At 36.6% G+C, this 22,678-nt stretch overlaps 1 protein-coding gene across 1 annotated transcript in view; it reads left to right on the top strand.

Moving 5' to 3' along the window:
• Positions 1–4,763, top strand: part of TRUB1 (TruB pseudouridine synthase family member 1) — a 44,358-nt gene extending 39,595 nt beyond the window's left edge. Inside the window, exons 7-8 of the mRNA XM_027852121.1 lie at positions 2,700–2,756; positions 3,499–4,763. Coding sequence (XP_027707922.1) covers positions 2,700–2,756; positions 3,499–3,758 — 317 coding nt within the window. The 3' untranslated portion in view covers positions 3,759–4,763. The remainder of the gene's footprint in view (positions 1–2,699; positions 2,757–3,498) is intronic.
• The last annotated feature ends 17,915 nt before the right edge of the window (positions 4,764–22,678 follow it).

The raw sequence follows: 22,678 nt of genomic DNA, 5'->3' as shown, positions 1-22,678 counted from the left end.
GACTGGAACCCTAGTTCTTTTGCTCTTCAGTATATAATGTTGCAAGACCTGTCGTCCTTTAGTGTCTCCCCTGCTAGGTCTTGTGTGATTCTAAGTGTGGCACCATCACATTAAAATTGTCTTTGTTTTTTTTTCTTGTTGCTGTTAATGACTATAATATTCCTATGAATTTTTCTCATAGAATCTCTTTCAAGTGGTGATGAATTTTTTTCTATTTCTACTTTCCCCCCTTGTTCTAATGCTTCAGGACAATTTTCTTGAATTATTTCTTATATTATTGTATCAAGATTTTTTTTTTTTTATCATAGCTTTCAGGTAGTCCGATTATTCTTATTTTTTCTCTTTTTGATCTGTTCTCCAGTTCAGTTGTTTTTCTTATAAGATGTTTCACTTTCTCTTCTATTTTTTCATTCTTTATATTTTGTGTTATTATTTATTGATCTCTTTTAACTTCTCTGGCTTCCCCTTGCCCAATTCTAATTTTTTTTTTTGGGTGAGGCAATTGGGGTTAAGTGACTTGCCCAAGGTCACACAGCTAGTAAGTGACTAGTGTTTGGTTTGAGGCCAGATTTGAACTCAGGTCCTCCTGACTTCGGGGCTGGTGCTTTATCCACTGTACCACCTAGCTGCCCCCCAATTCTAATTTTTAAGGTGTCATTTTCTTCCTTAAGATTCTGGATCTCTTTTCATAATCTTGTTTTTCTTGATTGTTCTTATTTTCTTTTTTTAGTTTTTCCTCAATCTCTTTGATTTTTAAAGTCTTTTTAAAATTCTTTTTTGGGCAGGTGACCATTTGACATTACTCTTTTGCGATAGAAGAGGGTTTCTTTGCTTCACCATCCTCCTCTGAGGTCTTCTCAGTTTTCTCTATTCCCATAATAACTTTCTATGGTTGGATTCTTTCTCCTTTGATTGTGCATTTTTTTTTTGTAGTAATAGCTTAAGTTTTGTAATCACCTCTAGTCCTGGGGTATGTTCTGTGAAGTTTGGTTTTGGTCAAAGGGCTGCGCTTGAGAACCTAGAGGGCCAGATGAGGCTGCAGATTGTCCACTCCTGGTCTAAATCTTAGATATTTTTTTGGGGGGGGGTGATGTTTATTTTTGTCCTGGGAAATATATGTACATTTCATAATCTCATAATCTTCCCTCCTACAGTAATATTTATGTATAGAACTTGAAACATACTTGATTTTCAAAGAGCCAAGGATTTAGTTAGTCTCTAGGCCCTCTTTAATTTTATTAAGTCAGTTCACAGGGCATATTAGAAAAGATGCCTTAAGAAATATTCTCCTAATTGGTTTTTGTTTCTAAATTTCATTTCCTTTTCCATTAGCATTATTATGTAACTTGTGTGCCTACAGGGTGCTGTACTTAACAGTTAAAAATTTCTTTTGTCTTCAAGAAGCTCTGATCGTAAATTATTTGAAAAATACATAAGAAACACAAAAATGAATAGTTTTAAAAAATTATTCCATGGAAAGTAATAGCTCTTTGACTGGAGGAAAAGATATTATCTTTGAAAATAACATATTTGAATGTGATTGAAAACCTAGATTTGTTTGTTACCTGGACTTAAGTTTTAAATATTTTTGTATAATAAAGGACATAACCATAATGACTGCCATGAGTACAAATGTGATGTTAGAATTCCATTACCTTTCTTTGGTCTTAAGGATCATTTTTGATCCTAAGAGTTATAAAGTTAATACTTATATGGAAATAAATGACCCTGTATGACTTTAGTACATATTAACAATTTATTATAAAATAAAAATATTAAAATCACCCAGTTGTTTTAATTTACTCTTCACATGACTGAAATACTGTATAGTTAAGACCAGAATAAAAAGGTAGCTTTTGAACAGCTAGCTGGTACAGTGGATCAAGAACTGGCCCTGGAGTCAGGAGGACCTGAGTTCAAATCCTCAGACACTTGACACTTACTAGCTATGTAACCCTGGGCAAGTCACTTAATCCTGATTGCCTAGCAAAAACAAAAAAAAGTAACCTTTTCTATTTGAAACATAGGGATCATTTACAAGAGATGCTCTGTTGATAGATGAAGCTTGTAAGAATATTTGTGAACTCCATACTAGGTACAGATTGACTATAGCCTTCTCTTCAAGCTATAAGGCCGTCAGTGTTAAGGAAGATAAGTTTTGGTATATGCTTAACTTGCATGGTTTCTCTGATTTGATTGGTTATTTTATGATTACTTGTTAAACAGTTATCAGCCAGTCACAAAAAGAAACTTTTAAAATGTCGTTTCTTTAGCTATAATGTGTTGTCCAGAATACAACCATGATCATTTGAGAAAAGATCTTGACCTGTTTGGAGTCTATAAGTCTGAAATATTTACTTTTAAAAATGCCTACTTTTCAGCACTGCAAAGTGAAATATTTAACCTTTTAAAACCTTTTAAATGAATTAGGCTGCAATATTTATTAAAATGCCATGACTTGCTAGTTAATTTAAAATGTGTTCATTGGGTTGCTTCTGTTTGCTTTCCCAGTACTCTGACTTTGCAATCTCTCACACACATATGCTTCAGGATGAATAATTTATCTTCTATCCCATGAATATTTCATCACTTGATTGTTTGCATAGTGCATTTTTTACATTTGTTTAGAGGCATCATTTCTATATAAAGTAGATTTCATGGAGTGTTTGCAATTTACCGTGTCACTGTTAACATTCCAGATGTTGAATGTGGAGGAGGTTTTTATATCAGAAGCTTGGTCAGTGACATTGGCAAAGGTAAGAATGGATGAAAAAGAATTACTACTTAGAGAGCTATATTCTTTTTTCAGTATTCAGTTTTTCTACATCTCTTGAGTACCAGCCCTATGTTCTGGACTCCCTTGCTTGCTTGCATTACAGTATTGTTAGGTTTATGGCCTGCAATTTCGAAACATCAGCAGTGGCAGTGAAATGCTTGTGATAAGATAAGAAGAGGAAGATAAAAAATGAACAGAAAAATAAGGGATTAGAAAATAAAGGGGCAAACAGTTTTTAATAGTAATTTTCAGTTCATTTTTTTTGTCCAGAATAGATGAAAATCAGTAATGATCTTGCCTTTTTTTTTTTTTAAACAACCCAATACATCTGGGTGAATTGCACTCGACTGAACCCTTAATGAGTCAGCTGTGGTCCAAAGGGGGCTATATAATTATCCTTTAAAAAGTTGTTGGGGGGGATGGTTCCATTTTAAAAAGGTATAAAACCAAAATCTCTTGAACCTGCAGAAATAATATTTATATTCTGACTTTCTCCAGTGAGGGGGGGGGAAGACTTTTCTCATTGAAAAAGAAAATATTATTTATTTTTTAATCCCAAGTGATTTTGTTGTGTGATTTATTCTTCTGGATTATTCTATTTTTATTTTTAAGTGAGATACATATATATATGAGATTTAAACCTTGATCTTACATAAAACAATATAAAATGTGAAATAAGAAACCTGTCTTAGGGGTTGTTTTTTCCCTTTTTTCTGCTGTAGAACTTTCTTCCTGTGCCACTGTGCAAGAATTGACCCGAACTAAACAGGGACCATTTACACTAGAGGAACATGCTCTTCGTGAAGACAAATGGACAATTGATGGAATAGCACAATCCCTAGAGCACTGCATGCCTCTTCTCTCAGTAGAACCTTCTGTTAAAAAATTAAAAACTGAAGATTCTAAAGTACAAGCTGTAAGCTCTGAAGACAAAACACTAAGTCAGGTTAAAGAAAACGATGGAGTTATTGGAACATCTTAAGATTGGACTGGGATTGTTATGTTTTCCTGGTTGAATTTATAATCTTTATGTGCAAAACAACAACCTGCATTGTTAAAAAAAAAAAATTCTCTCCCCTCTCTCTCTCTCTCTCTCTCTCTCTCTCTCTCTCTCTCTGCATGGAGAAAAAGTCCGTGATTTCTTATTTCTACAACATTCTGTTCATCTGATACATTGCATTATAAATGGGTTTATCAGTAATCTAACTTCTTTGCTATATCCTTAAGTGATCTTTTAGAATGTTTTTGTGTTATATTGACAATAAAAATTTTAAATCAAAATTTCAGAAAACTTAATTTTCTGAATTTAGGCACTCATCAGTAACCTACACCAATAAATAAGTTAAATGCATTTTCTAATCTAATGAAAACAGAATTGGTGTATTGTACTTTGTTTTCATAAATTCAAAATTATTTATTGGACTATTCAGAGAAATTTGTTGATAATCCACTGAAGACAATATCATGCTGAATCATTTTTTAAACAGAGCTTAAAATGGGCCTGTATGTAAATTCATTTGCTTCATGAACATAATTTTGGGGAATTAATCATTATAAAGAAACATTACCTGGATAAGACTATATCTACCTATAGCAATATATTTGTTAGTTTAAGGCTAGGTACCAACCAGATGCAATAAATATATATAAATGGACTCTAATTATAATTACCTACTGCCCTCATTAATAGGATTAAAATAGATAATGTACTCTTTATATTTATCGACGCAGATGATTATTCCATGAAAATAAAAGATAAAGCAATTAGGGCTTATTAAATCAGTAGGTAGCAAAGGGACTCTTGTGTTAGTGGTTGGATCAATGATACAGTAGACTTGACCTGCTCCAAGTCATTATCTAATGCAACATGTCCTTTATATTTTCCTTTTACATTGGGGATTTTGGAGCAGGGAACAGGAAAGATCTCTTCATTTATTTATTTATTTATTTTACTAAAGTAAAAGTAAGATATTTATCTTTTCTTAAAAAAAGCAAACTTTGAAAGATTTATTTATTTATTTATTTATTTTACTAAAGTAAAAGTAAGATATTTATCTTTCTCTTAAAAAAAAAAAGCAAACTTTATCCTTACCTGTGACATTTTTTAAAATTATTGTTTCAAGTGGTACTCATTGGCTTTGACCAAGATGGCTTCATTACATTTCTAGTTAGACTTCTCCTCTAAATAAGTCTTGATTATTATGCTTTTTTCATTGGGTTATACTGAGAGTCCCCCAACTCTTTGTACCACTGCAATTGCATAGTTTAGAAAGTATAGTCACTAACCAATATTCAAGTTTATAGGTGCTAGGGGCTTCATATTTTACTTTATAGGAAAGTGTAATGTATTATTCTGTCTTGAATATAGTCTCTCTTCACATTCTTATAGTTCAAAAACAAGACCATTAAAAATTTATTGAAATAATCATTTTAAGTTGTTTTATCCTCTAAAACATTTGATTATAATTCCACATTAAAAAATACAAAATAAATTAATTTTAATTATAGTTAATCTAACATTTACTATGAAATAGACATAATTGTTTTGGTAGACTATATCCCAATATAAAGAGTATAATAATGTATGTTTAATGAGAAGTTTTTTTAATTAATTTTTTCAGTTAAGTATTTCTTTTCTCTCCCTGCTCTCCACTAGGGAAACAAACAAACCAACCCTTTTTTTAATGAGTATGCCTAGTCAAAAGAACTCATATAGGCTGTGTTAAAAAGTGTGTCTCATTTTACATATTTAGTCTTACCTCCTTTTTGTCAGCAGGTGGGTAGCATTCCTTGTCATTAGTCTTCTGGAATCTTGATTGATCATTGCATTTATCAGAGTTAATGAGAAGTTTTTATGCCACTTGGTTTCACATACAGGATTAAAAAGAAATGGTTTTTAATGATGCTTTAATTGTAATAGCAAAATAATTTTTGAACTTCAAATTAAAAGTTTGTAATTTGAATTTAACTAAATTTAATGCCCTGTAACTTGTGAAAACTAGTGAAAGTATATATTTTAATGACATTATAATATCAATTCATGTAGTGACTGAGTTCAAATGATGTTTTTTCCTAATGTTGAGGTGACAGGTAATTGTGCAGTTCTATTTTATAAATTTCAGTGTATAAAATGACATTTATTGTTTTATATTCTTCTGGTCAGTTTGCAAAAATGAACCAACTAATTCAGTAGTTCCAGAGTCTCATGTATATCTTTCAAATATATGTTTTCAACTACATTCTTTCCAATCTTCCCCTTTCCTTTAAAGAAAAAATTTTAAGTTTATAATGAGTAAAAACGGTAAAGGATTCTTTTGTATTTACCTTAAATCCATAAACTCTTAAAGTTGAAAAAAGGATCTCAGAGGTCATTTAGTCACTATGTTGTGAGTAGGACTACCTGCTACAACGTTGTGGACATTCACTTGAATGACCATCCAGCACTCACTTGAAGGCAATCCATTCCATTTTTAGACAACTTTTTACTAAGAAGGTTTTCCTTACGTTAATTTGAAATCTCCTTCTGCAAACTCCTCCCATTTACCATTATACAGGTTGAAGCCTTCTTTAAAATTTAAAGACAACTATTACATCCGTCTACTTCTCTCTTCCACCCTTCTTATCACCATTCTCCAGATTGTCAATATACTCTTAGTTCCTTAAAGCGATACATAGTTTCAAGTCTTCATCGTTTTTTTGTTGCTATCTTTTTATGTTGTCAAGCTAGTCCATATCTAACTGTGAAATTTAAAGTGAAAGGATCAGAGTTCATCTGTCATCATATCTGGAGAACTGTGGTCTTAGCCTTTTTGGCTGCCAAGTCACAGTTGGTTAATATTGAGCTTGTGGTCCACCAAAGCACTTAACTCTTTTTCACATGAACGAAGTTTACTCCATCTTGTAGGCAATTTTTAAAATCCAAATGTAGGTCTTTACATTTCTCCCAACTACATTCCATCTTATTAGGTTTGGCTTCATGTCCTAGATTGTCATTTTTGTATCCCAGATCTGTCATCTAACTATTAAATATTCTTTCAGCTTTGTGTTATCTACAAATTTTCTAAACATCCTATGCTTGCCTTCATCTAGGATAGTGATAAAAATGAAAATCACCAGAAACCTCCTGAGTTTATATAGATCCATCTTTGGGTCCAGTTCAACCAGTTCTTGAATCCATTTAACATCATTCTGAATATCTTCATCTTGTCCACAGGAAGTGACAGACTTTTCAAATGCTTCCCTTGGTATACTATATCAGGCATTACTCTGATTTCAATTTAGTAAGCACTACAGGTGTTTCTTCCCCACCCTCACCAAGGGATTTTTTTTTCTTTTTTTTTTTTTCAACCATTGAGAAAGTTCTAAAATTTTAAAAGGACATTGCCCTGGCAGCTCTGTGGCCAACATAAATATTTTTGATATAAAAGGTTTTTCAAAATATGCCCTAACAGAAAAATCCCACATCATTTTATTTTGGCATTCTTAATTTCTGCTATTCCTAAACAATTTGTCTCACTTTGTTTTGAGAATTATAAAAAGTGATGTCAAAGAATGTTTACTTATGATGTTTCAGATTGATTATAAAGTAAAGCGTTAACAATTTGCACTTCCCTGATTTAAAACTCAGTTTAACCAACATTTAATCCCCATTGTGTGTAAAGTGCTGGGGATAAAGAGACAAAAATGTAATTGTCCTTGCCTTTAAGGAGCCTCCTATTAGAGGATACACAAATCCAACGTTTATTTGAAGTTATGCCAAGTTATTTTAAGAGAAAGCTGAGCTAAAATTTTACTTAGTTACTTAGTGTGGGCATATCCCAAACTAGGCAAAGTTTTATAACAGGGTCACCCTTGAAGTTAAGTCTGTTCTCCATTTGGGTTGTTGAATGTCACAAAAAGATGGTTAGTACTTCATACCGAAAGGGTAATTTACCCTAATCTTGCCCTGAGCTGTTACAAAAACATCTCCACAAAGATACCAAGTTCATTAATCCACCTAAACTGCTTCTCTAAGATAAGGGAAAAGAGACTAGGGGAAGCAAATGCCCAACTTCTATAAATTCAAAGTCACTGCCTATTGAATTTCCTACTCTAGCCTTTTTAGTTTGTTTTTGCATCTCTGGCACCTACCATAATGCCTTGGACATTAATTAGATGCTTAATAAATATTTGTTGATTTGGACATAAGAAGGAAAAGTTAGGGGAAATTTGGCTTCTGAACTCCTAGATTCCAGGTCTAATCAATAACTCATGCACATTGCACAAGGGCCCAGTATTTTTCCTTCGCTCTATTCCTTTGCATGTCCGTGTACTTTCCTCATCTGTGGGCAATAGCTTTGGGGTTTATTTATTTATTTGGATAAATAATTGCTAAACTTGAGTTTTCCTTTCATTAAGCAACATAACCTGGCCCAGCCCTCTACCCATGATTATATTTTCAGGTTTCTATAAAGACATTTAAAACTTTTATAAGTCTAAATTTTGACCAACTTCAGACATATCCTCTATTTATGTTGTTGCTTAGGGAACTAACTATCCCATGTGACCATGTTTCACCTGGTGCTGGAGGCCTTTCTTCATGAGGCCAATTAATAAATGAAGCTTTTATTCATACTTTTTGATGAGTTGATGTCAATGGTTGACTATTAATAGGTAGTTATTTTTTCCCTAATGTGAAGAGCTTGCCTTGATCGATCTACACCCATACCTTGCTGCATATATTCATAAGAAAGTTAAATACAGGTGAAATCAGAATCACATAGAAAAGATTAAAACAGCCATCTAATTCAACCCATACACAAAAGGAACCCCCACTATATAGCCTCTTCATGAATACTTTCTATGGAAGAAAACCCATCACATCTTTTTTAAAAATAGTATTTTACTTTTTTCAATTACATGTAAAGATAAAATTTAACATTCATTTAAAAAAAGTTTTGAGAGGCAGCTAGGTGGTGTGGTGGATAGAGTACTGGCCCTGAAGTCAGGAGGACCTGAGTTCAAATCTGTCCTCAGACCAAATACTTGGCCCCTTCTAGCTGTGTGACCCTGGGCAAGTCAGTTAACCCCAATTGCCTAAAAATAAATAAAATTAAAAAAAGTTTTGAGTTCCAAATTTTTCTCCCTCCCCTTGCCCCTTCCTAAAATAGTAAGCAATTTGATATAGTTTATATATGTTCAGTCATGTAAAACATTTCTACATTAGTAATGTTGTGAAAGAAAAAAACAGTCCTAAAAAAAAAACCACGAAGAAAATTAAGTGAAAGCAGTGTGCTTTGATCTGCATTCAGACTCCATCACTTCTCTGTCTGGATGTGGACAGCATTTTCCATCGTGAGTTCTTTGGAACTGTTTTGGATCATTGTATATCTGAGAAAAACTAAGTCATCTTTAGTTGATCATTGCACAGTGTTGCCGTTGTTATGTATAATGGAGAACCCATCCCACCCTGAGGCATCCCATTCCATTTTTGGTAAGCTTTAATTGTTAGGAATCTTTTCCTGACATGAAACCTAAGTTTACCTCCTTGCAACTTCAGCCCAATGTTCCTGGTTCTGCACTCTGGAGTCAAGTTTAATCCTGTTGTGACAGTTTTCAAATATTTAAAGACAACTATGTCCTCCCTGAGTAATGTATTCTCCAGGTCTATGATACCAGAGTCAAGAGAAGTTTGCTTATGATCCTATATAGGTATTTGTGCCATGAGACTTGGAGGGAGGGTATTTAAAATGCTTGAGAAAGACCAACCCTTGTTAAAGACTTCAGAAATATCCATTTATATATTGTGCCAATGATAAATCATTCTGACCTATTTATTAGCTAAGTTTCTAAGGATTTTGTACTGGACAACATGTTATTAGCCTAGTTGTAGTTACTTTGCATAAATATACTTTTATTTAACATTTATTTTCCAATTTAGTTTTTCACTAATTCATATCACTTCTATTTGAATTAGTGAGGATTTAGTGTATAATCTTGGATTTTCTATTCAGATAAGCACACATTTTGAGCCAGATGAAGTAGCAATGAATGAGTCACTACGGAGCAAAAGGTATTTTATTTCAAGCATGCCTTTTGTCTTCTTGTCAAGTCAATAGGGCAGCTCGATGGTGCAGGGGAAAAGAGTGCCAGGCCTGGAGTCAAGAGGACTCATCTTCCTGAGTTCAAATCTGGCCTGAGATACTTCTTAATTGTATAACCCTGGGAAAGTCATTTAACTCTGTCTTAGTTTTTTCATCTGTAAAATGAGCTGGAGAAGGAAATGACAAACCACTCCACTATCTTTGCCAAGAAAACCCCATATGGGGTCATGAAAAATCAGACACAACTGAACAACAATTTCAAAAGAATAACATTACAAATAATTAAGGGTTTTATGCACTGAAATTATTACAATGACTATAGTTTAATAGGGTTGTCCTGAAGCTACTTTAAGTTATGTCATTTTAGCAGATCTAGTTTGCCTTGCTAACAATAAGCTTACTTGGTGAAACATTTTCATTTTCTGAGTTAAATTATTTGAAAACAAATAACGCCTAGATGTCATTTAAAATAGCTGAAATTGACATTTTGTTTTTTTTTTTCAAGTTAATGATTTTTAATTGTAGCGTGTTGTGTAATTGGTATGTATGTGTGAGTTGATTCTGTTCTCTTGGTTCAGTACCCACTCACTGGAAACTTCCTAATTAGAGTCAGCTTTTGAAACTAACTTAAACCTCATATCATAATAAAGTGACAGTTTAATTAGATTAGAGGAAGTGTGGTAATATCAAAAAGCATCAAACAACGATAATGTAATGCTTTCATTTCAATCCAATATGATCTCATCCACCCTTAGGCTAGAGTCTGATTTCCCCCTCCCTCTGCTTCATGTATCCATAGGAATGGAGGGCAGGCAATTCCCTTACCTCCTTCTAAACTTGCTTGCCTGCCACCATAGCAGGATAGGGGAATAACAGTTCGGTCTCCTATGGAAATGGCTAGGGAAGCTGGCAGCAGCCCCTGGGGCACGCTGGCTCCTCACGCTGCACTGATCATTGATTGCTCTAACTCAGCAGGATGAGGATGAAGCTCTGCCTGAATGTCATGCCTGGCAGTACTGGAGAAGTTCCTGCCAATTGCACCCTGGCCCCAGAGAGGGAAGGCAGTTCAGTCATATTGGACTCCTCTTCCTTTCCATCTCCCTTTTTATCTCCACTAAGTGCCAAGTATCCTGAGAAGTTGTATCAGAAGCATCCCACTGGAAAACGCCATTCAGAGACATCTAGGGACATATCTAGTCAGATATCATAATGATAATAGCTACCATTTATACAGCACTTTAAAGTTTGCAGAGAGCTTTATATACCTTAACTCATTTGATCTACCCAACCCTGTAAGGTAGGTGCTATCCCATTTACTGTTGAAGAAACAGGCACCGTACAGTTTAGTGACTTGCCCAGGGTCACACAGCTGGTAACTGTTTGAGGGAAAATTCAAACTCAGTTCTTTCTGACTCCAATTTCTGAACTCTATTGTCTGTACCATTTAGCTATCCCTTATACAAGAATACCACATTCTAACTTAATCTCCTTTCATAAAGGTTATTTCATTTAAAAAGTGTAGTTATGGTAAATAAACTCAATTGATTCATTTGAACTGTTCAAGTTCATTTTAGTTTTTCACATTTAGCTTTTCAGGCTAAGAAAATGTTGCAACCAAGCTAATAAATGTAGAAGCTTATATTAAAAAAAATTCAGCATTTAACTAAGAGAATTTAAGCATAGAAAGTCTCTGAGCAATGTATTAGTAGAGCCAAGATTGGATTCCAGATATTTTAAGTTCTTATCATTCTCACAGCTCATAAGAGAGGTACAAATGGTTGTTTTCTTCAAATATTCAGATTCAGATTATGATATAACAATTCAAATTCAGATATTGCAATCAAATGATTATTAAGTGCCTACAAAGTAGAAATCATCATTCTAGGTATAGTAAAATTAAATGGGTTCTGATCGCAAATTGCTTACAGTAAAATTGGGGACTTTACACACCTACATACTCTGCAACAGGGGCGCTAGGTGGCGCCAGAGTGCACAGAGTGCTGGGCCTGGAGTCAGGGAGACATCTTCCTGAGTTCAAATCTGGCCTCAGACACTTACTAGCTGTGTGACCCTGGGCAAGTCACTTAACCCTGTTTACCTCAGTTTCCTCATCTGTAAAAAAAAAAAAAGCTAGAGAAAGAAAGAGCAAACTACTCCAATAGTTTTGCCAAGAAAACCCCAAATGGGGTCAGGAAGAGTTGGGCATAAATAAAATGACTAAACAACAGAAAGCAAAATGATGGAAGTGGTATTTTAGAAAGTATAAATTTGGAAGTGATATGTCAGATAGATGTAGGAGATTAATGAAGTAGTCTCAGCATGAGGTGATAAACCCTAAAATAGGAGAATATGGGTAGCAATGGAAAGAGAAGAATATGATACATTTCTAAAAAAAAAAATAACAATGTAGTAATTTACTGGATCCAAGAGTCAGAGTATTAATAATTATCATTAAAGGTAATGAAGATTAAATGAAATCATAACAATTTGCAACAATCAAATTTTTATGCTAATGTAAGATTTTAGAGTTAAAAGAAGTTTAGAGACTATCTCATTATATTATCATCAGATTTAGGTAGATAAAGCATTTATTAAGCACATACTAAGTTCCAGGTACTGTGCTAAACACTGCATGTGCAAATAAAATAAAACAGGATGATCCCTACTCTCAAGGAACTTACATTCTACTGATAGATGAAGACAAAATATAAAGGAGAACTGGAAAGGAGAGGGGGAGGGAAAGGATTGACACTTTTTTGCAAGGATAAGGTTCCTGGTGGAAATTGGAACCGTCCTGAGAGTGAAGCTACAAAATTAGTGTTAGAAAGGACCTTAAAGGCTATGTTACCAATGAGGATATTGATGCTTAGACAGGTTAAGTGAATTGCTTAAGGTCACATGGATAATGAGTCAGAATTTGAACACAGGTCCTCTGGCAATGAATCCAGCACTCTATCTGCCTACCTACCTTACAGATTTGAGAAACTGAGGCTAGGTAAGTAAGAAATAAATGAAAAGTAATAAAGAAATTCAAATCTAGTGATTTGACTCTAAATCCAGTTCTCTTTCTTCCTTTCTTTTTTTTGAGGCAATTGGGGTTAAATGACTTTCCCAGGGTCACACAGCTAGTAAGTGTCAAATGTCTGATCTGAGGCAAGATCTGAACTCAGGTCTTCCTGATTCCAGGCCCAGTGCTCTATTCACTATGCCACCTACCTGCCCCTCCAGTTCTCTTTCCACTATCAACATCCAACTACTATTATTTCAGCTAGGAAATTGAGATCCCCGACTATTGAAGTGCTACTTGTTCAAGTTCATTCAGCTAGCTAAGTATTTAGGTCAGGACTCAAACCCAAGTCTTATAACTACAAAGTCCAGTATTGATAGCATACCATGAATTAGCCAAATAGCATGGCTGTTTCCAACAGTGATTATCTACTGTTAGAAGACTGACTACTTAAAAAATTAGTGTTGCATTAGTGCAACACTGTAATAAGCAATTATCTTGTTGAAAGCTATTTAATAAAGTCTGTCAGGGTTAGCTTCCCTGAAATGCAAAAAATCTCAGAAAAGGAGAACACTTGGGTCAGTGTCCCTGGATCAAATGGATGGCTTTCTCTAAAAGGCAGAGCAGTCTCCTTCTAACCCCAAATGGCTAAATCTCTTAAGGGGGTGGTATCGCACTACATAATACAATATATCAACCAACATTTATTAGGCTCTTATTCTGTTTATGGCACTGCACTAGGCACTAGTAAAAGTTTTAGAAGGACATAACATCGTGCCTAGTATGGGGATAAGACAAACACAGATATCCATTTAAAAAAAATTATACAAGTTCACTAGAGAGTGGAAAACAAAGTTCTAGGAGAAATCTGAGGGGAAAGGCTTTTTTTTCTTTTTCATTCATTCCTTTATTTATTTTAAAAATTTTCCCCAGTTACATGTAAAAAGAATTTTTAACATTCGTTTTTAAACTCCCTCCTTATCTTTTCTCGTTGAGAAGACAAGCAGTTTGATATACGTTATACTTGTGTGGTCATGCAAAACATCCATAATAGTCATATTGTAAAAGAAAACAGAAAAAAAAACCCTCAAGAAAAATAAAGTAAGTAAAAAAAAAAAAAGTATGATTCAATCTGTATTCTGACACCATCAGTTCTTTCTCTGGGGATAGATAGCATTTTCCATTGTAAGTCCTTCAGAGTTGTCTTGGATTGTTGCATTGCTGAGAATAGCTAAGTCATTCACAGCTGATCATTTTACAATAATGCTGTTACTTTGTACACAACACATTTCACTTCACATCAGCCCATGCAAGTCTTTCCAGCTTTTTCTGAGAGCATCCTGCTCATCATTTCTTATAGCAAATAGTATTCTATTATAATCATATACCATAACTTGTTCAGCCAGGGGAAGGCTTTTCTGAAATGTACCTAGGAATTCTAGCACCTGGGGCAAATTCAGTTAAGAAGGGAAAGAGCCAAGTACCCAAAGGGAGCCTAAGATGTAACTATTCCTGTGCATGGTTGACGTACTTACTCACCAGTAATCTTTCTGCTGCCTGGACCAAGACCTTATCCTGCAGTACTGAGTGTAACTCCTGCTCTCATTGTTCTAATTGGTGAGTGCCTCAGGTGGTCTGATATATCCTATATCTAGACTGTTTCCAGCCAACCTTCACTTTCTTCCCTGACCATCTTTTTGCCAATTGCTTTGCCTCATACTCTCCACCCCTAACTAGTCCCCTTCCCTTTCCTCTCTGCCAGCTCCCCTTGTTCCCCAGCTCTAGAACCATAATCAAATCAATACTGTTAGTGCTACTTGAAAGGGGTTGCCAATCTATTCCCTCCCTGACTCGACTTAGTTTCCAAACTGACTGTTGCTCTTCTATTTGTAGTGACTCTTATAAGAATGTAATTTTGGGCTTAAGATGTTTACAGGACATCCCATTTGAGATGTACAAGAGTCAGCCGGTGACATAAGATTGGAATTCAGGAGAGAAGTTAGGTCTGGATATGTAGATCTGGGATGCATCTGTATAGAGGTGATGACTGAATGCAGGGAGCCAAAGAGGTCAACAAGAAAGATAATATGGAGGGAAAAGAGGAGTGGGTTCAGAAAAGACCCTTAGAGAATACTCACAATTAGGAGAAGTGAGCTATATGAAGATCTAGCAAAGGAACCAAAGAAGGAGCAGACAGGAGGAAGAAGAAAGAGGAGGAGGAGAAGGAAGAGGAGGAGGAGAAGAAAATCACAAAACCCCAGAAAGACAAGAGTATTGGGAATGTCAAAGGCTGCAGAGAGCTCAAGAGGATGAGAATTGAGAAAAGGTCATTAGATTTAGCAATTAAAGAAAGGATCAATCACTGTTAACTTTGGAAAGAGCAATTTTAGCTGAATGGTAAGATTAGAAGCTAGAATTATGAGAGTTTAAATGAGAGCAAGAGTAAAAAGGGGAAGCACCCATTGTAGATGACTTTTTCAAGGAGTTTAGCCACAAAAGGGAGAAAAGATATGGGACAAATGGTGGGATTAAAGGATAGGGAAGATATGGACATGTCTATAAACATCAATGAAGTGGAGAGCAGTTATGGAGACACTAAAGGTTTGAGAGAGACTGAGGATTGTAGAGAAGGTAATTTGGGGAGGAAGATGGGATAGAATGAGATCGAGGGTGTAAATGAGTTTACCTCACAAACATGATCTTGGACTGTGTTGAGGGAGGCATCCCTTTCAGTAATGAAATAATTCCTCTGTACTCTCTGACCTCATCTGGAGCTCCTTCCTTCAACTCTGGGTGCTACAGTTCAAGGACAATGATTTGCTGAGACATTTCAGAGGAGAGAAATAAGGATGGTGAAGAGCTTTGAGTCCATATTGTATGAAGAGCAGTTAAAGAAACTGGGGATATTTAGTCTGGAGAAGAGAAGAATGACTGGGCCATGATAGCCATGATCAATTATTTGAAGAGCTATTATGTGGAAAATGGATTAGACTTGCTCTGTTTGGCCCCAGAGGGCAAAACCATGAATAATGTGTGTAAATTGCAAAGAAGAAAATGTAAGCTTGCTGTCAAGAAAAAGTTCTTAATAATTAGATATGCCCCAAAGTGGAATGGGCTATTTTCAGAGTTGGGGGTGGAGTTCCTTCCTTCCCCATTCTCCTATGTTGGAGGTCTTCATCCCTCTATATTGGAGGTCTTCTTGTAAGGTATCTTATAATGAGAATTACCTTGGAATATAGGTTGGACCAGATGGTTGTTAAAGACCCTTCCAATTCCTTAATTCTGTAATTTTGTGACAAAGTCCTGCTGTGAATATTTTGGTATACATGGCTTCCTTCTTTAGTCATTAGTCTTTAACCTTCTTAAAAGGTTGACTTTTTGAGCTATAGCATGTGGCTCTCAGAAGACACTTGGCAGGAATCTAGCAGGGGCCATGATGACTTTGAAGAGATAGCAAGGCTTTTCCAAATTGGGTGGCCACTTTTGTTTACTTGCCCTCTAAAAGTCGGAAGCCTAGGGATTTTTTCTGACTTGCTTCCCCAGGACGCTGAATAATTATTTTTTAAAACTGTAGATACTACAGGGAATTTTCTCTTTCTTTCTTTCTTTCTTTCTTTCTTTCTTTCTTTCTTTCTTTCTGCCTAGGAGATTATCTCTGGGGATGACTTAAGTGCACAGGTGACTGAAAATGAAGAGTATAATAAGGTGACTTCTTTTAGCTCTTTCCAGTCTGGCACTTTTATGAATCTATAACATAATAGTATGATGTAATAGAAATAGCATTGGGGAGTAAAAACAGTGATTTGCTTGAGCTCTCCCCCAAACCCCTCCAAATACCTATAAAAAATGGCTCTAAACAAATTCTAAAGCAGCAGAACCCACAAAAAGACAGAGTGAAACAAATTTCCAGCCAAAGACAGCCTGTATGTTTGATCAGAAAGGTATATTGCACCGGGCGGGGAGAGGAGTGCAATTTAGTGTGGGCACACAGGCCACAGCGACCCTAGAGCAGGCCTCAGAGGACTGAATCACGGGCAGCTGTGGCAGTTTCCAGACTTCTCAACCCACAAAAGCCAAGGACAACTTAGAAGGTCAGTGGGAAAAGTCTGTTTCTATGGTGGTAAGAGAGGGGAATGGGGTCCCAGCCCCATTCCTTGGGGCAGTGGCTGCTTCCTGAGCTTCTGGCCCACAGACTGAGGGGGAATCGAGTGGCTGATCAGAGGCGGATTGCAGGGATCTCTCTGCTGGTGCAGGATTCTCTTGCTTTGCCCATGCTTGGATCTGGGTCACAGTTCTGGGTGGCAGTCCTGGGGTGAGGAGGAGCACTGGCATGGTAGAGCTTGTAGTGGCTGTGGAGAGGAAACCCTCCTCACAGTTCCAAGACAGAAAAGACTGCTCGTAGACCAGAGCACAGACCAGGAAAGGAGTGAACGCCTTGCCCTTGATCAGAGCACCTTGGAAGAACGGAAAATTTACAGGTCCCTAGAAGTATCTCTGAAAACAGCTGCACAAAACCCCTGAAGCTTGGGACAGTACATTCACCACACTGGAAACAGACTTCTACCTTAACAAAGAATCATAACTCAAGTAATTGTCTGAGATCATGAGCAAGCAGTGCAAAAAGAGCCAGACTATATTATCTTACTTTGATGACAAAGAAGATCAAAATATACAACCAGAAGAAGACAATGAAGCTAAAGCTCCTACATCCAAAGCCTCCAAGAAAAATACGAATTGGTCCCAGGCCATAGAAGAGCTCAAAAAGGATTTTGAGAAGCAAGTAAGAGAAGTAGAGGAAAAACTGAAAGTGATGCTAAAGGAGACCCAAAAAAATACTGAGGAAAATAACACCTTAAAAAATAGCCTAACCCAAATGACAAAAGAGGTCCAAAAAGCCAACGAGGAGAAGAATGCCCTAAAAAGCAAAATTGGCCAAATGGAAAAGGAAGTCCAAAAGCTTACTGAAGAAAATACTTCCTTAAAAATTAGAATGGAGAAATTAGAAACTAGGGACAATTTGAGAAATCAAGGCACTGTAACACTAATCCAAAGGAATGAAAAAATAGAAGAGAATGTGAAATATCTCATTGGAAAAAACAACTGACCTGGAAAATATATCCAGGAGAGAGAACTTAAAAATTATTGGACTATCTGAAAACCATGATCAAAAAAAGAGCCTAGACATCATCTTTCAAGAAATGATCAAGGAAAACTGCCCTGATATTTTAGAACCAGAGGGCAAAATAAAAATTGAAAAATCCACCGATCACCTCCTGAAAGAGATCCCCAAAGGAAAACTCCTAGGAATGTTGTAGCCAAATTCCAGAATTCCCAGGTCAAGGAGAAGAAGATATTGCAAGGAGCCAGAAGGAAACAATTCAAGTACTGTGGAAACACAGTCAGGATAACACAAGATTTAGCAGCTTCTACATTAAGGGTCCAGAGGGTGTGGAGTATGATATTCCAGAGGGCAAAAGAGTTAGGACTACAACCTAGAATCACCTACCCAGCAAAACTGAGTATAATCCTTCAGGGTTAAAAATGATCATTCAATGAAATAGGGGACTTTCAAGCATTCCTGTGGAAAAGACCAGAGCTGAATAGAAAATTTGACCTTCAAATACAAGACTCAAGTGAAACATGGAAGAGGTAAACAGGAAAGAGAAATCATAAGAGACTTATTAAGGTTGAACTGTTTACATTCCTGCAAGGAAAGATGATATTTGTAACTCATGAGTCCTTTGTCAGTATTAGGGTAGTGGGAGGGAAAAAATTATATGTATGTATAGATAGATAAAGGGCACAGGGTGAGTTGAAGATGAAGGGGTGATATCAGGAAAATAAAATTAAGAGATGAGAGAGGATTATACTGGGAGAGGGAGAAAGAGAGAAGTAGAATGAGGTAGAATATCTCACATGAAACAGACAAGAAAAAGTTTTTACAGTGGAGGGGAAATGGGGGAAGGTGAGAGGGAATGAGTGAGTCTTATTCTCGTAGGATTTGGGTTAAGGAGGGAATAACATACACAATGGGGTATGGAAATCTATCTTACACTACAGGAAAATAAGGGGGAAAGGGCACAAGAGAGCAGGGGGTTGATAGAGGGGAGGGCAGATTGGGGGAGGGGATAATCAAAAGCAAACACTTCTGAGAAGGGACAGAGTCAAAAGAGAGAATAGAATAAATGGGGGGGTGGGATAGGATGAAGGGAAATATACCTAGTTTTTCACAGCAAGACTACTATGGAAATGTTTTGCATGACTACACACCTATAACCTGTACCAAGATGCTTGCCTTTTCAATGAGGGTGGATGGGGAGGGAGGAAGGGAGAAAATTTGTAACCCAAAATTTTAAAAACACATGTTAAAAATAAAAAAATTAAAAATTAAAAAAAATAGCATTGGATTTGGAGTTAGAAGAACTGGGTTTGAATTCCACTCTTTCTACCACCTCTGGGCCTTAGTTTCCTAATCTGTAAAAGGAAAAGGATGGACCAGATGACCTCTGGGGTCTCTTCCTGTTCTAGGTCCTTTGAGAGAGTTTGTGTCCACAGTGAGAGACAAAGACATGGTAATGAGGTGGCACAGGGAATAAAGCACTGAGCCTGGATTCGGGAAGGCCTCAGGTCAAATTCAGCCTCAGACACTTACTAGCTGTGTGATGCTAGGCAAGTCACTTACCCTCTGTCTATCTCAGTTTTCTCAGCTGTAAAATAGGGATAAGGAATAGCCAGCCCCTCCCTCAGAAGAGTGTTGTGAAGATCAAAGGAAATTATATTTAAAGCATTTATCACAGTGATGGTACACAGTAGACATTTTATAAATGCTTGGTCTCCCTCCACACCCGCTGTTATAAAATAGAAAAAAAATGAATAAAAAAATGTTGTAATAATGAAAAACATTCCTGATAGAATAGTGAAGGTATGGCACCTTGTTTATGGTAGATGATCAATAAATAGCTATTAAATTGAAGAGCAAAATAAACTTAATTTTCCTTTTTATTTTTTCTATAACATCCTTCCAAGAGTCCCCACTTGAAGCAGACATGACCATGACTGATGTGAGCGGACTTCCTCTTTTTGAAATCAGTACCAATTGTTGACTGTGTGAGTTTGTTGTTGTTTGTTATTGTTCAGGTGTTTCAGTTCTGTCTGACTCTTTGTGACCCCATTTGGGGTTTTCTTGGCAAAGATACTGGAGTAGTTTGCCATTACCTTCTTCAGGTCATTTTACAGATGAGGAAACTGAGGCAAACAGGGTTAAGTGACTTGCCCAGGGTCACTCAGTGTCTGAGGCTGGATTTGAACTCAGGTCTTCCTGACTTCAGACCCAGAGCTCTATCCACTGTGCCACCTAGCTGCCCATGAGTTTGTTACATTATCTTAAAAAACAATAATGATAATGATGTAGTGATGATAGCAATAGGTAGCATTTATATAACACTTAAAGGTTTGCAAAGCACTTAGAAGCTTGTGGGTGGGAGCTCAGAGGAAGTAAATAATTTTCAGGTGAACAAATAATTGGCATTTTCCTCCTTACATGTCTGTCCCTCCTTCAGGACCATGGTCCCACATTTCTATTGGTCCACAGTGCTATGGAATTGGAGTATTACAGCAAGTGAAGGAGGAGGTGGAGTGCGAAGATGACTTTTTCTCTACTCTGTGAATCTTTAGGAAGAGTTCTGGTTGACAGAACACAGAAATTGAGTCTCACTTCTCCCTACTCTGTGCTTCCACCTTGCTTAATGGCATAGCATGGCTTAGTATATATGTTCCCAGATTGTGACTACTACTACTCCCCTCAAAGTTCTAGGGGCAAGCCTGAGGGGTTGGGAGTATCTTTTTAGTACTATGATCAGTCCCCATCTGTCATATACTCGCCCCACCCCCATACCAATTGTCAGTTTCTTCCCAATTAACACTAGTTAGCTTTTACAAAGGGAAACCCACTGAGACAGTATAGCAAGAATCAGTAAAATAACATCCCAAGTACACTCACCTCTACCACTTTAGTTCCTGGGAATAATGGATTCAAACTTAAAATGGCTGCTAGAAAACATTCTCTCCACCAAGTTCACTTCTGGTTTGGCATAACCTGAGCACCCATCACTCTGTTGCTTGTAGGAAGCTCATGGTGTTTCAGCTGCAGGGTTGATTCACAGCAGGGCTGAGTCAAAGTAGTTTCATTTTACATTCCTCTGATCAAGCTCAGCAGCTTCCACTACTAGCAAACTCTCCTCCCACTTCTGCTTCTGCCTCTCTGGACTTCAGCACTGTAACTCAGCTAGCAGCCTTCTCGCCCTAGAATCACCCTTTTCTCCCATTGGGGATTTCTTCCATGGGGTCTGTTTTGGGGATGGGCCCAATCTAGTCATGCTTTAGCCTCTTCCTAGCCATGAGATGTACCATGTGATTCTGACTCTGGACTTGACCATCATGTCCTTGTTCAGGTACCTTCTCAGTTTTCCCCTCCCCTGCTTTTCAGCTTCCTTTTATGTGTTGTCTTCCCCCATTAGAGCATGAATTCTTTGAGGAAAGGAACTGTTTTAGTTTTTGCTTTATATTTTTATCCCAGCACTTATCACAGTGCCTGGCACATAGTAAGTGATCAACAAATGCCATTGTTTTGTTGACTTGTTCAATTGCTGAACATCTGATGGCTCTTCCAACATTTTGAAGCTCACAAAGTTGTAACCTTGTTTGTTCCATCTTCAACACTCATTTACCTACCATCAGGAATGAATAAACACAACCAAAAGAAACAGTAGTGTCACGTATTCATTCAGCTGGGTGGGAAGATAAGGCAGACAGGAAAAGGGAGGAGAGGATGGAGAGGAGGGAGATATTTCATTTTTAAATGCACATTTAATTCTGTCTCAGCAGCCAATTAAAAAGCATTTCATCATCATACAGTATGTTGACAAGAGGCAGAGAATACCTGCTTATGTTCTGAAAGGGATACTCCTACATTTCAGGAAGCAGACTCAACACATTTCTGTGTGATGCCAGGCAGAACATATTGTGCATGCTCTAAGGATGGGTCCCTCACTGGTCACCTCTCCTTACACACACACACACACACACACACACACACACACACACACACACACTATTATTTTTCTGTACTGTTCCCCTTTGAATGTTATACAGAAGTGCCTCACTTGTCTTACCCTTGTTATGACACTTCTCCCCAACCTTATGAAGAAATGGGTACCCCACTCCAGTGTTTTATTTTAAAAATTTGGCTAAGAATTTGATTAAGAATCCAGCAGGAAGTGGAAAGCTTTGGATGAATTGCAAACAAAAGATTAAGAATGAAAATCATCAATGCATCTAATTGTGTGCTTTGTGTACAAAAATCCAAACTGAAGATTGGCTTGATTTCACACTTTCCTTTATCAATGAATCAAACTATGGATTAATGAGTAAGTTAATGAAATCAGTATATAAAATAGAATTGGAATGTACTGCAAATACTTTTTAAGGACAGCTGAACTATATAAAGAATGCTAGATAATTTAGAAATATAAGCAAGACAGACAAATGAGATGCAATCTTACATCTGGAGAAAAATGATCAGAAGCACAGATGTTCAGTGGGAGGCAGAAACAAAAGTTGAAATGCCTATGAAGAACTAGGAATGAGAGTGGAAGCAAGATGTTTGTTTTTATTATGACATTGCAGAAAGTCAGGCTCATATGGTTTGGAACCATACTTAAGATAAAGAAATGGTGACCTCTTCCTGCTCTGTCTCATTTGGGTGAGACTGTACTTGCAAAAATGCATCCAGATTTGGACATTTCTTTTAGGCTT

The sequence above is a fragment of the Vombatus ursinus genome, unplaced genomic scaffold, assembly GCF_900497805.2.
Source record: "Vombatus ursinus unplaced genomic scaffold, bare-nosed wombat genome assembly UNPS02009205.1, whole genome shotgun sequence".
Taxonomy (NCBI): domain Eukaryota; kingdom Metazoa; phylum Chordata; class Mammalia; order Diprotodontia; family Vombatidae; genus Vombatus; species Vombatus ursinus.
This window is presented reverse-complemented; position numbering and strand designations above follow the sequence as displayed.